This window comes from Dromiciops gliroides, chromosome 4, assembly GCF_019393635.1.
Source record: "Dromiciops gliroides isolate mDroGli1 chromosome 4, mDroGli1.pri, whole genome shotgun sequence".
Lineage (NCBI taxonomy): Eukaryota > Metazoa > Chordata > Mammalia > Microbiotheria > Microbiotheriidae > Dromiciops > Dromiciops gliroides.
In genome coordinates this window covers 129,781,957-129,798,619 of record NC_057864.1, presented here as the reverse complement: position 1 = coordinate 129,798,619, position 16,663 = coordinate 129,781,957, and the positions used below count along the sequence as shown (strand labels likewise).

General features: G+C 45.0%; 1 protein-coding gene across 1 annotated transcript in view; it reads left to right on the top strand.

Moving 5' to 3' along the window:
* ITPKB (inositol-trisphosphate 3-kinase B) overlaps positions 1-16,663 on the top strand; it is a 166,713-nt gene that overhangs the window by 138,228 nt on the left and 11,822 nt on the right. Inside the window, exons 3-6 of the mRNA XM_043962475.1 lie at positions 2,190-2,289; positions 4,244-4,457; positions 12,109-12,313; positions 16,473-16,574. Of these exons, the coding sequence (XP_043818410.1) occupies positions 2,190-2,289; positions 4,244-4,457; positions 12,109-12,313; positions 16,473-16,574 (621 nt within the window). The remainder of the gene's footprint in view (positions 1-2,189; positions 2,290-4,243; positions 4,458-12,108; positions 12,314-16,472; positions 16,575-16,663) is intronic.

Below are 16,663 nucleotides of genomic sequence, written 5' to 3'. Positions count from 1 at the left end.
GTGTCTTTATACATCTGTTTATGTACATTTCATCTCTCCCATTAGAACAGAAGCCCTTTGAAGGTAGGGACTGGTTTTTTTGTTTGTTTTTGGTATGTCCAACACTTAGCACAGAACCAGGCATGTGGTAAATGCTTCATCATCTTCATCATCATCACCAATGCTTGTTGAGTGTTAATTGTCTTTGAAATTGAGACTCACTCCTGGAGAAATCTCCCGTACCTTCCCCCCCTGGAAGAGGAAGCTGACAGCATGTTGCCTTCATGCAGTATTTACTGGCTAGAATCCTGCCAGTAGGTTTCTTCTGAGGAGGCCATGGTCATGTGGATGGCTGGGTTTATATGGTTGTTTCTCCAATGGGAAAGTGGAACATGGTGACCAGTTATCCTGAATTTTCTAGGACGGTCAACTTCAAATACATTGCCCCGTTATCCCCAGAAAATATTCCCATGTTCCAGAACATCTGACATTTTGGCAGACCAACAGTAACTGAATGAATCAACTCAGGAAGCACCACACTAAAAATATTCTTCAAAGATAAAAGACTGAGACATGAAAAAAAAAGATAGAGGAACATGGGCTAAAGAAAACCATGGTTATTCATTAATTAGTCATTCAGTCTACAGGCATTTATTAAGTGTCTCTGTGCCACTCTGTGCCAGGCATGAGGGTACAAAGACAAAAATGAAACCATGTTTTTGTTGGTCTATGTTGTGTATGTGTGATGTAATGGAAAGAGTCCTTGGTCAAAGCACCCACGTTCAAGTCCTGACCCAGCTACTTACTAGCCATGTAACTATGGAGAACAAATAGCTTTACCTCTCTCAAGCACTATTTCCTCAAATGTTTTATTGCTTCAAGCTCCCTGTTAGATCCAGTACCCCTGGATTCTGTCTCAATTCTGGGTAGCCAAAGGGTTGTCCCCAAAAGAAATTGGCCTAGAAATATGTTGCCCAGCCAAGGAAGAGGGCTGAAGCCACTGACAATGTAACAGGACACTAGACCATTGTGAGAAAAGCACTTTGTAAATCTCAAGGCATGACATAAACATAAGTTATTGTTCTTATAACTACAAGCTGCTATGTCAATTAAGGGCCAGCTTTAGAGAAAGCCCTGGATAAAAGTCCAGCTTCTGACTTGTATTAGCTATGTACCCACTGGACAGTAGCCGCAGTCAAACCTCTAAGACCCTAAGTTAGAGATGAGTTGTTCTCTGATCAGTGCACTGATCCACAGCAATTTCAAAGGACACATGATGAAAAATGCCATACACCTCCAGAGAGAGAAAGAAAGAGAGAGAGAGAGAGAGAGAGAGAGAGAAAGAGAGAGAGATAGAACTAATGAACTCAGTACAGATTGAAGTAGATTTTTTTTCCTCTTTATTTTTCTTGCTTCTTTTTTTGGGACAACATGGCTAATATGGAAATAGGTTTTGCATGACTTCATATATATAAGGAGTTTCATTTTTCTTGCCTTCTCAATAGGTGGGGGAAAAGGGAAGCAAGGGAGAGAATTTGGAAGTAGGAAAAAAAAAAAAGGAGTAGTTTATCTGAATCGGGTAAAAGGAATTCCCATGATGGGAATTCACTACACATGATGAAAATCACAAGTCCATACTGCAAAAGAAAAAGGTGTGATATGTATGTGTTATCTGTCATGTGTCTATTGTTATGTATGTGGTTTGTAAGTACTTGGCACATCTTATGTAGGTGTTGGTGCAATGGCTGACTCTAACATTTTGAGTTGTAAAGTCAATGAATTCTATATTAGCATTATGCAGGTTTTTAAAAATGTTGATCGACATAAATTAGGGGAATAAAAACCTTTGTAAGAAAATATAATCCCAATTTTTTGCTTGAGGAACATAGTTACCAATAAAGGGATAGAGCATTGAAGAAAGATGGCGACCCACTTCCAGCTTCACCATTTGTCTACTCTGCAGCCCCAGGCAAACGACCTGATTTCTCTGGGCCTCAGTGAACTAATTTGTAAGATGAGAGTGAAGGTTCCCACTTTCTCTACATTCTTGTGAAGTGCTTTTTGCTCCTTGAGGCTCACCAGGTCTGCTGGTACAGGTGGTGACCAACTTTCACCAGGTGACCAACTCTCACCTTGCTTAGAATTTGCTTGACTAATAAATCAGTATCCTCTTTTCTAATAGGTAGGACTTTTTGTTTGTTGGTTTGTAGAGCAAATCATGGAGGAAAATCAAGAACATGGTGCACTGGTCTCCCTTCGTCATGTCCTTCAAAAAGAAGTACCCTTGGATCCAGCTGGCCGGGCACGCAGGTAGGTGCAGCTCCTTTGGCCTCTCCCAGCAGAACCTAGGGAGTCCCCTAAATGTTATGGGAAGGATGCCACCCATTATGTCCATGTCTACCTTTGGTGAAGGTAGAAGTTGAAGTTTAGAGGGTAGAGCTTGGGGTATCTAGGAGTTTGGGGTATCTAGGTTTAGAAGCAGGTATAATCAATAGATCAATAGGCCTGAAGTCAGGAAGACCCAAGTTCAAACCTTGCCTCAGGCTAGCTATGTGATCCTGGTAAGTCACTTAACCTCTATCATTCTCAGTTTCCTCACCTATAAAATGGAGGAAATAATAGCACACACCCCCCCCCCCGTTGTCATGAGGCACAAATGAAATTATATGAAAAATAAAGTACTTAGCATGTTGACTAGACCATAGTAGACCCTTAATAAACTCTTGTTCCCTTCCTCTTGTTCTCTAGGTTAAGTTCCTTTTAGCGATGAGAGTTTATGGTCTGATACTGGGACAGGCACCCCATTTTGAACCCTGTTCTTCAACGTAGCCTTTCATGTCAATGCAGTTTATCCTCACTTTAATTCCTCCTCCCATGACCTTCCCCCACTTCTTGCTATAAGGAAGCTGTCTTGGAGACATCCTCTTCTGTTATGTGACAGACAGAAGAATAATCCACCCCTACAGCCTCCTGAGGCTCAGGGTCCCCTAATTCTGGGATGGAAGAAAGAGGAAATCCTGAAGATAACCCCTCTAGCAACCCTCACATCACGTACCAGATATCTTGCTCATTTGAGCATTTATCATCCACTTTCAGCTGCAGCTTTAGCGTTTCACCAGCATCTTCTTTCACAGAGTAAATTGCAAGCTCCTCTAGGACAGGGTCTATACTTTATCCCACCCGCCATCCCAGCACAGTACTGAGTACATGGAATGGGCTCCATCAGTATTTCTTGAGTAACTGTCTGCAGTCAAGTTCTGTCCTGATGCCTAATTATGGAGTGGAGGTTACCCAGAATTATCTAGGGCTATCCCAGGAAAGCACATGTTCTAGTGGGCTCTACCACGCTGGGAGGCTTCCAGGGAGAGCCTGGGTGTGGAGAGTATGTCAGTCAGCTAAAGGCATAGAAGTTTGTGGCAAAAGGTTGGTCCCCACGTGATTGATTCATTTGGCCAGGGCAACTCACAAAGACATTAACTAATATATTTTTAAAATCGAGCATTTATCAAACACCTATTCTGTGCCAGGCTTTGTGTTAAGTGCTTTAAAAATTGAATCTCAGGGCAGCTAGATAGCACAGTGGATAGAGCATGAGCACCGGTCCTGGAGTCAGGAGTACCTGAGTTCAAATCCAGCCTCAGACACTTAACACTTAACACTAGCTGTGTGACCCTGGGCAAGTCACTTAACCCCAATTGCCTCACTAAAAAAAAAAAAAGCAAACAAACAAACAAAAAAATTGAATCTTTTGATCCTCACAAGAACCCTTGGAAGTAGGTGATATTATCATCACCCCAGTTTACAGATGAATAATAATAACAACAACAACAATAACTATCATTTATTATAGAATACTTTACAAATATCTCATTTCATCCTCAAACAATCCTTGGAGGTGGGCGCTATTATTATCCCTTTTTTACGGATGAGTAAATCAAGTCAAACCATGACTTGCCCAGCTGTTGAGTTGTTTATGGGTCTGTGGAAAGAAGTGAGGCCATCAGGGCGCGTGTGGAGAACACAACTGGGGTTAATGAGTTGGAGAATTTCACTTGGAAGCCGAGAATGGAAAATTTTGCCACTTCAATTCATTCCATTTTCATCCAGCGATTGCTCTTTGCAGAGCGCTGCTCTAGGTACTGGATGAGACAAAGTTTAGCGGAGACCAAAAAACATGAGGTAAGACACATCCTCTGCCCTTAAGGGGCTTACGTTCTCACGATTACTTGGGGACCCAACCGTTTTCCTCTCTCTTGCTATGCAGGGAGTTTCAAAGCAGCCGCCAATGGCAGGATCCTGAAGAAACACTGTGAATCAGAGCAACGTTGTCTTGATCGCCTCATGACAGACGTTCTGAAGCCCTTTGTCCCTGCCTACCACGGGGACGTAGTGAAGGACGGGGAGCGGTACAACCAGATGGAGGACTTGCTGGCTGAGTTTGACTCTCCCTGTGTGATGGACTGCAAGATGGGAGTCAGGTGAGCTAAATTTATGCGCTTTGGCTTACTTGTGAGATGAATGTGCACAGAAGGGTTTTTGAGGAAACTGATCATCGAAGGAGATCATCTAAAGACTAGCTGGGATATGGGAGTGATTGAGAGGTTGAGGGAGTGTTCCCTAGTTCTTAGATATCTCAAGAGGTTAGAGCATTTTTTTCTAGGGATGATATGCAAGTTCAGGTTCATTCAAGGTTAGCCTCAGTAACGAAAAGACCTGTTTTGGACTAGAACCCCTCCCCGGGTTAGACCATCCCTCTACATTTTAGAGCCCAACTCTGGATAGATAACCTGGTGCTGGTCCAGGCTTCTCCAGGGTCACTTTGGATTAAAGTGGGATCTGCTTCAAGACCTCCATCCCTGAGGTGGACTGAAGGGATGACCTCCAAAGTTGTTTGAGATGAGTTCATGTTACGAGGTACTCTCTGTTCTATACTTAGCTTCCTTAGGGAACAGTGAAATGGTAGGACAGCTGTTGAATGGATGGGCTTTGAAGGGGATAGTTTGGGACAAGGATAATGTAGGCATCAAGCAAGATGATTACTTGCTTATAATGGAACAATAATAAGGAAGCTATAAATATATCTAGCCCTCAGGTATTTCCATAATGAAGGAGAGGGAAGGAATGGATAATAAAAATAATTGTTCATTCAAAAAATCACATTTCTATTTAGCTTAGGGACAAAAAGAGATACAAAGAGGAATCAGAGAGACACTCATCTATGTTAGGCCTGGACCCAATGACCTTCAGCTGAGCTAGAAGATGGAAAGGAGTAGATCGTTTTGAGTGGTCTTGCATAAACCACAAAGCATGTCTTCCTTTGTGCCATTTGGGCACTTAACCCAAACCCTAAACTACTAACAGATGACTAAGAGTTGATGGTGGGAACCTAATCCACTGTTGTTTTCCTGCTACCCAGAGGTCAACAGCATCACCCTGGGAACCATAGGCATTGCTAAATAATGGGGGCCCACTGCTTGGTCAGAGGCATGGAAGGGCAAAAGGGAAAAATGGCAGAATCTCAAATTGTTAGAGTTGGAATGATAATGATTATAGCTGATGTACAGCTCTGTAACATTTACAAAACACCTTTGTATGCAATATCTCATTTGATTGATGTAAAAAACTCTGTGAGCTAGGTGTTATTCTTAGCTCTCTTGTACAGTGGTGAAATGCAGGGAGACTTGAGAGAAGTTAAGTGACTTGCCTGTGGTCACACAGCTGGTAAATGTCAAGAGGTGAAATTCAAACCCAGGCCCATACTCTTTCCACTGCTTCAATACCACCTGCCTAAAAGGGGAGTTAGATGAGCTTATGTATGGGCAAGCACTTTGCAAACTGTGAATCAATATACATATGACAGGAATGCTTTAACATTATTATAATTAGAGAGGGAGGCAGCATGGCCTAGTGTTTAGAGAGCTAGCCTTGAAGCCAACACCTGGGTTAAGTCCCTTAACCTCTTGGTGCTCTAGACAACTCTAAGACTCAGTGTTTCAGAAAAGATGCTGGCTTCCATCGGTAGAGAGACTCCTATGCTGATCAATCAATCAATCAGTCATCAATTAATTTGAATTTATTGTGTCTACTCTGTGCCAAGGACCGGAGATACAAGTAATCACAAGACCAGCCACCTATCCCTGTTACCAGGTAGAAAGGACTCAGAGGTGTCTTTTTCTTCCTTTCTTTTTTTTTTTTTTTTAGTGAGGCAATTGGGGTTAAGTGACTTGCCCAGGGTCACACACCTAGTAAGTGTTAAGTGTCTGAGGCCGGATTTGAACTCAGGTACTCCTGACTCCAGGGCCGGTGCTCTATCCACTGCGCCACCTAGCTGCCCCCAGAGGTGTCTTGATGGCACTAGCAAGTTCCCATGGGAAGTTTGGGCCCTTTCTTTTCTGACCTTTTGCCATCAAGAGTTTCTTCCTTCACCAGATCCCTCTCTTGTGAGCTGCTTGGTTGTATAACTTAGCAAGTCAATCTGCTCTGACGATGACTGAGGAGCTCCCATCATTGGGTTGAGGTCACGCTAAGTTGCATGGGGCCATCTTGACAACCTCAGGCTGGGCATGACCCAAATGGGCACCAAGGATTAGATGGCATGAGTCAAAGTGTTTAAGTCTTTCCTATTGCTGGCCCTGAACAGTTTGGGGAGGTGGATGGGATGGAGTGGGGTCAGAGCACCATAGAAATACCTGTTTTCTCCAGTTGAATTGACCTGTTTTAAATTCCATTAGGAGAAGACCTAGATTTGGGGGTGGGGATGTCATGGTTGGCAGACCATCTTTGAAGGAAAGGAACAAAATGGAGGCTGGCATAAAAGCTTGACCACTTTCCCTCTTCTCCTTCCTACCCTTTGAATTTCTCGTATGAAACATGAGCTGCTACTTCAGAATGTTTTGTGCTTTTTTGGTACTGTCTGGTGGGAGTGGGGGGAGGGGTGGGGAAGGTGAAGGAGCAGTGGATAAATGAAGGAATACAGGTTATAAAACCCACCCGTATTTCTCATCTCACCTCTTTCCCCTGCTGCCCTAAGTCCCTTCATTTCCTTGAACCACAGGGAACAAATATGTTGGGAAATCTGGACTTAATCCCTCCATAAGACAATACTTCCTTACTTTTATCTACCAAATTTTGTTTCTCCCTCTGAAAGACCCTCTCTGGAGACACCCAGCTGAGCCCCTCTGGAACCCATGGTAGGGTCTCCAAGGGGGAAGCAGAGGACCTTTCTTCCAACCAAAACACTGCAGCAGAACTCGTCCTGCCTGGAGGGGAGTGGAGTTCAGGTTGCAGCACAAACAAATGGAAAATATTCCAACTGGCTCTTACCAGAGCCTTGCCCAAAAAAGCACATCCTTGTTTGGAGAGATCACAGCTGATAATTTCCTGAAAATTGGCTTGCCTGAGCGGTGACCTGCTTCAGCCCAGGCCCCTGGCCTTGAGCACCTCCTAGGTGGAGAAATGTCATTTGTCCCTCTCCCTTAAGTCACTAGAGGCAAGGCAGAGGGGTCCCTGACTTGGACCTGATGAAGCTGTTGCCTTTACCCTCTCTGTCCAAAATAGCCTCTCGCAGTGAGGTGCAGTGCACTAGTAGGAAGGAAGCTTCAAATTCCTTAGTCTGGAAAGTTTCCAGCTTGGCTAAACAGCATCCAGTATGTGCCGCTGGCAGTCAAGGAAGGAGGAAGGCAAGGAGGAGGGAAAGATAGGTACGTGGCTCCCGGTCTTCAATCCACCCTCAACCCTAGTACTTTCTCATCCTCTTGTCTCCATCTTTCCATAAGCTGCCATTAAAGACCCACCAGACATTTGGGAGGCATCCATTATTCATTCTCAGCTTCAAGACCAGTTCTCCATCCATTAGGCCATAGCGCCATATTGGTTCTCATTTACTGCCTCAATCAATCAGTCAACAAGTACTTGGCATCTCTAGGCCAAGGCCAAGGGCAATGCCCATCTATAGTTGCCTATCTCTTATCCCTCCTATTTACTACATAACTGGTTTGCCTCTTTATCTACTCCTGCAAGCCCTCGATGTCTTTTCCACACTTCTCGGGAAAGTCATCATTGGTGTCAGACCACAGCCTCTTTTCAACCACCATATGTCTTTCCATCATCTTCTGGGTCACTTGTAATTCTAATTTTTCCAAGATGATGATAATCCTAGGACATAGGCAAGAAATAAAGAGGGATACTGCTTATAGAATACTGAGTTGTCTTGGGACTCAGAGCTTTCCTTGGAGGGGACTTCAGGGAAAACAGTGGGCTCCTTCCCTTGAACTCTTGTTTCTCTCAGCCCCTATTTGTCTGCCATATTCCTCCTCCATTCAATGCACAGCTCTTTATGGGCCCTGCTACTAGGGTCAACCAATCCAGCTTCAACTCCCAGCTCCTGTCTTCAAGCACTTTTTGTGTGAGTCTGGAGAAAGTACAAATAAAGAAGGGCTTTGACCTTTGAACCTGGTTCCTGTTTAAGAAAGCACACAGGAGGTATTTTGCAGAAGTATAGTCCCTGACCCTCCCAGCCCCTGGAGTTGAATTTCTCCCCCTTCCAGGAGATGTCTGTCGAGAGGGAGCCATGTCTCCTTCCCAGTAAGGTGCCTTCTCACTTACATCAGAAGTCCTAGACCATCTATTGAAAAATCAGTAGATATCAGATGAGGGCAGCTGGGTGGTACAATGGAAAGAGCACCAGGCCTGAAGTCAGGAAGACTTCAAATCTGGTCTCAGACACTTACTAGCTGTGTGACTCTGGGCAGGTCGCTTCACCCTGTTTGCCTCAGTTTCTCATCTGTAAAATGAGCTGGAGAAGGAAATGGAAAAAAAAAAACACTCCAATATCTTTGCCAAGAAAACCCCAAATGGGGTCATTTGGACACAACTGAAACGATTCAACAACAAAATATCAGATGAGTCAAAAATGGCATCAAAACAACTCAGTTCAAAAACATCCTGTGGTGTCCTTGATTGCAGAAACAGGGAGAGAGAGAGAGTGGTGTGTGTGTGTGTGTGTGTGTGTGTGTGTGTGTGTGTGTGTGTGTGTGTGTGTGTGTGTGTATGTGTGATTAAATGGATAAAAAAGAGAAGAGATTGTCTTTAGCACATCCTAGAAGATACAAAAGGATCCAAATGTCAGGTGCAAGATCTTTTTTTTTTTTTAAGGGTTCAAGTTTTTGGATTTTTTCCCCTTTCAATTGAGTTGATACCAGTTGGTACAATGGTATATTTGGGCAAAACACAGCTTAGACAGGGTGTTCAGCATCTTAAAAAAGAACATTGAGAAAGAATGGTCAGCTCAGAGAAGGACGAGTAGGGGGATGGGGCGGGCAGGAAGGACGGAAAACGAGGCTGCATGAGATAGAGAGAGGAAGAGAGAATTTGGGAGGGGGAGGCAGGCCCGGGAGAAGGAAGAGGGTAGGCCTCAAACTTGAAATAGGCTGCCTGTGTGGGCAGCTTCCACCTACGCAGAGTGGTCAGAGGAAGATGACTTCCCTGTAATGTCACTGACATTGTTAACTTCTGTTTTGTCACATGCTCCTTTGGGTAATTTTTGGAAGCAGGCAGGGGAGTTTAAAGAGAGAGAGAGAGGCAGGCAGGCAGAATGTAGGAACAGGCAGTGGGTCTTGCTTATCCCCTACAGAGGTGTGACCTCCACTCATGGGTCTGTATCCCAGAGCAGCCAATAAGGAAAGGATGCTTCCTTGGATGGAAGCTTGTGGGACCTTCCCCTAGTGACCCTGGGTCTTTATTGGGACAAATGAGAACCGGAGCCCCAAGAACACCACCAAACCAACTTGAATTGTTTGGGGGATGGGAAAGAGACTGAGCCCATTTATGAGACACTCAGCTGAATGCTTGAGCCCATTCTAGACAATTCACAAAGTGGCTCCAACTCTTCTTTCCAGCCCTATGTCATTGTACTCCCCATCATGCAAGTTATGTTCCTTCCACACTGACCACCCACCTCCTGACTATTCTAAGTCTATGACATTCTGGCCCCTTCCATTCTGGAGAAGCATTCCAAGATCATGGCCTGGAATACCTTCCCTCTTCACCTTCTGTGCTCAAGTGTGTGAAACCTTCCTGTTCCCTTGGCTGCTCATGCCTTACCCCCAGATTATATAGTATCTGTATTGCATATACATACCTATCTGCCTATCTATCTATCTATCTATCTATCTATCTATCTATCTTTCCATCTTTCCATCCATCCATCTATCTATTTATCTGTCTGTCTATCTCTCTACTTATCTACCTATCCATCCATCATCTCTTTCTGTCTCTCTATCTACTTATCTACCCATCCATCATCTCTCTCTATCTCTTTATCTATCTATCTATCTATCTCTCTATCTACCCACCCATCCATCCATCTATCTATCTACATGTTTTCTCTTTTGCTAGATCATAAGCTCCTTGGGGGCAGGGACTATTCTCTTTTTTTATCTTTATTATTTGCAGCACCTAGTAGAGGTGCTTTGCACAGAGCAGATGCTTAATAAATACTTGCTGATTGATTGCTATAGGGGTACAGATTTCAAAGCTGTCTCTCTCACTCTTTTTTTTTTTCTGGCCTTACCATGAAGTCTAAACCACCACCTGCTGGATAGAAGATGGGGGGGGGGGGGATGTGGGTTGACCTATGACATAATTAGAGTTAATCACCGAGGGGATTTGGGCAGCCACGAAGCACTCATAAGATGGTTCCTTGCAATGAAATCAGAAAGAACATATGCTCTGCCTCCTCTTCCTTAGCTGGGGGCTCCAATCATTTTGCAGCCTTCCCCTCCCCAGCTCCCGGGGGTCTCCTCCTTTCTGTTGAGCTGAGTAGGCTTGGTTTTAGATTGCAGTCTTCTTTCTTTCTCTTCTCAATTGGTTACCATTCTGTTTGATTCCATTCAGACATTTGTTAGATGCCTGCTGGATGTAAATCGATGTTCTAGGCACTGGGATATAAAGAAGAAAAAAGCCGCAACTGTTATATTCTCTCTAGAGGGAGTTTTTTTTTTTGGGGGGGGGGGCAATGAGGGTTAAGTGACTTGCCCAAGGTCACACAGCTAGTGTCAAGTGTCTGAGGTCACATTTGAACTCAGGTCCTCCTGAATCCAGGGCCAGTGCTCTATCCACTGTGCCACCTAGCTGCCCTTCTAGAGGGAGTTTTAAGTATGGGATTCCAGTCCTGGGTATCCATCTCTCTTACATGGTCCATAGGGCGAAGCTTCCCAAACTGGATGTTGTTTCCTTTTCTCCTCCCTCCTGGTACAGTGGAAAGAGTGGAAAGAGGTCGGAGGAATTGGATTTGAATCCTGGATCTGCCACTAGGCTCAGTAATACTTGGGGAGTATCTTTCCTCCTTTGGACCTCAGTTTCATTATCTGTTAAATGGAGAGATTAGACTAGATTAAGGGTTCTTAAATTTCATGATTTTGGGTGGGAAGAAAATTGCATTTTTACTGCAGTATATTTGGTTTCCTTTTTAATCTGGTGTATTTTATTTTATGCATTTAAAAACATTATTCTGAGAAGGGGTACATGAGCTTTATCAGACTGCTAAAGGGGATCCATGACACACAAAAGACTAAGAACTCCTGGACTAGGTGGTATCAGATGTATATAAATCTGTGATCCTCTGGCCCATGATTCGGTGACTATTCAGAAAATGGCTTTTACAGAAGTAGACCTATAACACTTAGGCCCCAGAGGCATCAGCCTACTACTAACTAACTAGGTGGCTTCAAGTAAGGCCCTCCACTTCTTGTGCTAAGTGCCCAGTACAATGGAAATGCTAGGAGAACCCATCCCACTTTCCCCTTACTTTATTTTTCTTTTTTCTTTTCTTTCTTTCTTTTTTTTTTTGGTGGGGCAATGAGGGTTAAGTGACTTGCCCAAGGTCACACAGCTAATAAGTGTCAGGTGTCTGAGACTAGATTTGAATTCAGGTCCTCCTGAATCCAGGGCCAGTGCTTTATCCACTGCACCACCTAGCTGCCCCCCTTACTTTCACACCCTTTGTTACTACCCTTGTTGGTTAAGTATGTTCAGATAGCTGGGGCCAAGGGGAGTGGGATGTGTGTACTCTGCTATGGCAGCAGGCTGATGCCACAGAGGGTCCTGATGCAGCTTTGTGCCCCCATGCAGGACCTATCTGGAAGAGGAACTTACCAAAGCCCGGAAGAAGCCCAGCCTTCGCAAGGACATGTACCAGAAGATGATTGAAGTGGACCCTGATGCCCCAACAGAAGAGGAGAACAATCAGAGGGCAGTGACCAAGCCCCGGTACATGCAGTGGAGAGAAACCATTAGCTCCACAGCCACCCTTGGATTCAGGATCGAGGGCATCAAGGTAAAGAGGGAAGTGGGGGTGGGGAGGTGGGGCCACTCAGAACAGGGCTATGGCTACCCTGCTATTCCATACAGTGGGAGCCACGTGGACCTCAACTCTTACCAACCCACTCATTAGAGCCCTTCCAAGGAGGAAGTCATGGAATTCACAGGTTTTTCATTGTTGTTGAGTCATGTCTGACTCTTCATGCACCCCTTTGGGGTTTTCTTGGCAGACATACTGGAGTGGTTTGCCATTTTCTTCTCTAGCTTGTTTTACAAATGAGGGAACTGAGGCAAACAGGGTTAAGTGACTTGCCCAGGGTCACACAGCTAGTAAGTGTCTGAGGCCAGATTCAAACTCAGGAAGACAAGTCTTGCTGACTCCATCCACTGTGCTGCTCCTAGGCAGCTATTCCTCTAGGACACGAGGCTATTTCCTTTCCCCCATGTGTAGACTGAGATTCTGTGGTTACATGAAGCAGCCAAACATCAGCCTGCCCCTCAGAGAAAGAAATGTAAGTGAGTGACATTTTCAGTCAATAAAATCAGACATCCAAGCCTCTAGATGACCAGTGCTTAAAAACATAGAGAACTAGAAGACCATCAAATCCACCCCCTCCCCTTTATAGCTGAGTAAACTGAGGCAAAGAGAGGTCAAGCAACTTACTCAAGGTCACACAGCTGATGCCTGAGATCAGATTTGAACTGGGGTCTTTCTGATTTTGAGTCCGACACTCAAACCACCACTCCATACTGCCTCATCATGTTGTTGGTCCTAGATCACCCAAGCATTTCTGTCATTGCAACAGAAATCTTGGTATAAGATTAGCTGAGAAAACAGGTTTCACCCCCTTAAGGGAAAGAACATTCTGACTTGTGTTCCTCCAAAAGCACAGCCGGAAATCAGCCATGGCCCTGCCAGTGGGCCAGCTCCGCAGAGGCGTGGTCAGCTAACTCCCTGAAACTGCGGGCACTGGGAGAGAGTGATGTTTGGGAGGGGGCGGCCCTGCTGGCTTCTTTCTCTGGGCATCCAGGAAGCCAGGGACTGTTTACTCAGCACCGAGGAGGCAGCCAACGCATTGCCACCCAGGGCAGAACCAATTCCCTCTGAAAGAACAAATAAATAAGCCGGGCTCAGCATTCATTGATTAAGTGCTAGTTCTGTGCAAGGCAGCATGGAATAATGGTTAGAGCATTGGCCTTGAGACTGGGAAGATCTGGGTTCGAGTCTCCCATCTGACACATGCTGGTTGTGTGACCCTGGGCAAGTCACTTAGAGTTGCCCCAGGCAGCTCTCCAAAACCCTAAGAGATAAAGAACATATTGATCTCTATTAGTAGAAAGAGTTTCCTTCTCTTGGAGGTCTCTATGCCAATGAAATCACGGTTTCAGTACCTGTAATGAGAGCTTGAATTTTCACGGCGTGTTATGATTTGCCAAGCATTTTACAAAAGTTATCTCGTATGATTCTCACAACGACCCTGGGAAGTGGATGCTGTTATTACCCCCATTTTACAGATGAGGAAACTGAGGCAGATAGCATTTAAGGATCATACTGCTTATGTGTCCACAGCAGGACAATAATAGCTAACATTTATATAGCTCTTACCATGTGTCAGGCAAGCACTGTGCTAAGTGCTTTACAATTATCTCATTTGATCCTCACAACTGCACTGGGAAGTAAGTCATTTTACAGATGAGGAAAACAGAGGCAGACAGAGCTTAAATGACCTGCCCAGGGTCACAAAGCCGATAAGTGTCTGGGGTTAGATTTGAACCCTTATTCTTCCTGACTCTAGGACCAGACCTCTATCTCTCTACTGTACCACCTCACTGCCTCTTTGCAGTTTGTCCTAGGCACAGTGGGCTGTCTCCAAAAATAAGTTTAACATAGGCTGGCAGAATGGGGAGATGAGACCAGAAATAATGCAATGTAAGGGAGAGGGAGAGAAATGCAAGCCAAGTGAGAAACTCAGGAGGGGAGAGGTCACTTTGAAGTTCAGGCAAGGCTTCTTGGAGTAGGGCTGGTGGAGCAAAGACAGGGGAAGAGGAAGAGGAGGAGGAGGAGGATGGGTGAGAGAGTGGGTCTTTCTGTTACGAGCACAGTTGTCCAGTGTAACCAATGAGGGCTCCAAAGGGTTAAGGTCTTTGATCAGCTGGTGGCCTGTCAAATCCCATTTCTTCCCCATTGAACAGAACGCCCTCAGTAGCTCTTTATTTTCCTCTTTGGTTCAGACAAAGGTCTCTTCTCTGGCTTGATCTGAAGTGAGCTTTCAGAGGAGGTGTGCAGCTCCCAGAGCCGTGCCCACCCTTCTCTCTGTTCATGCAAATGTCCCCGGCTGACATTTCAATACACCTGTCACAGGCCAGGTCAGTTTGGTGCCATATGTACAGATGATCTCCTTGAGGTCACCCTGTCTGACCTACCTCCAATGGGATCCACCTCAATCCTGTAGTCCTCTTTTCAGAGGCCTGGGGTGGGATGGGGGGGGGTAAGCACATCCTCCCTCAGGGTCCCATTCTGTTCCTTACTGTATGCTCCAACTTTTCCCTGTGGGGTTTCATCCAAGGTTTAGATTTCGAGCTCAAGGCAATGTTGATGCAGGATTCGTGATGAATTTATAAATAAGATGCTGCCAGAGAATTGTATCACCTGGCCTATGCTGTGTTCAGCTACGGTATCAAATTTTTAGGCAGCATCTAAACCTGCATCCTAACATCCTTAAATAGTCCAAAGAGACGAGATTGTTTGGTCCCCCCAGTCACTCCTCTGCCCGGGAAATGGTGGCCCTCTGAGAGCCTTGCTGAAGAATATATTTACCTTTCCCCTGAAGCTGCTATTTAACCTCCTTAAACTAATCTCTTTTGTTGTTGTTGTTGTTGTTTAAACCTTCCGACAGGATGGGAATTATATTTTTGTCCCATTCCCTGCCCCCCCTTTTCATCTTCCTTTCTTTCCTTTTGTCCTTTCCAAATAAATCACTTTCTTCCTTTACCTTCTCCTCTTGGACAGGATGTTCTTCCGGTCCCTTTCCATTGTCCTGTTGTGGGAACAGATGGGATCTTCCTCCATGCCAGAACTGCACTGGTTTTAGAGAGAAACAAACTGTTTATATTAGGGTTCCCTCTCTAGTCCTTGGAGGCAGCTGGGTGGCTCAGTGGAGGGAGCTCTGGGCCTGGAGTCAGGAAGGACTGAGCTCAAATCTGGCCTCAGACACTTTTTTTTTTTTAAGGCAATGGGAGTTAAGTGACTTGCCCACAGTCACACAGCTAGTAAGTGTCAAGTGCCTGAGGCCGGATTTGAACTCAGGTACTCCTGAATCCAGAGCCGGTGCTTTACCACTGTGCCATCTAGCTGCCCCCTCAGACACTTTTACTAGCTGTGTGACCCTGGGAAAGTCACTTAGCCTCTGTTTGCCTTAATGCACTGGAGAAGGAAATGGCAGACCACTCCAGTGTCTTTGCCAAAAAAACCCCATGAATGAGCATGGCCACAGAGTCAGACATAACTGAGAGACTGAATAATAACTCCAGGAAAACACTCCCCAGATGAGCCTTGGTGCAATTTGGTCAAGACTATATATTTGTGTCCCCAGTTCTCTATTCCTCTTTTGGCCCATCCCTTCCTCCCTAGACTGTTGATGCTCTTCCAATGCCTGTCTTCCTCTTTTCGAAGTAACCTGGCTAAGAGCAGATGGTCTGCAGCAATCGACTAGGTGGTGAGGAGAGCAAAGATGAAAAGCTACTCATTATTAACTCTTCATATTTAAAGAGTGAAAGTCCAATGAGGTCTCCTTTATGAGAGAGGAGAAGAGCAATGAAGCATCTGACCAACGTGCAAACAGCCTCTAGGGTTGGTTGCGGAACCGTGTTGGTTAGGGAAAGGATTATACTGTGGCATTGTTTTCCGAAGACCCCAAGAGCAAAGGGCTGAAATTCCTGTAGAAAACCGAGTTTCACTTTTCTCTGTCTCTGGGTAAGAGCCAGAGGAAGGCTGAACACTTTCCCTCCTAATTAGGCATGAGTGTCACCTCTGCATTTCCCGGCCCACCGGGTTAAGGCATTGACTCCCTTATAGCAGTCACCCCAGTTTATGCACAAAAGCAGAAGCCATTTGCTATCAGATGTATTGGTTACTTCATCCCTTAATGGGGAGGGGGTGTTGCTCTCCTTTTCAGAAGGAAGATGGCTCCGTGAACCGAGATTTCAAGAAGACCAAAACAAAGGAACAAGTTACTGAAGCTTTCAGAGAATTCACTAAGGGAAACCGTAACATCCTGGTGAGTAGCATGCCTCTTGAGTGATCATCGGAAGAATGGAATCTGGAGAACAGTGGTTCTCTTCCTGTGTATTTGTGTGTAAGCTAATT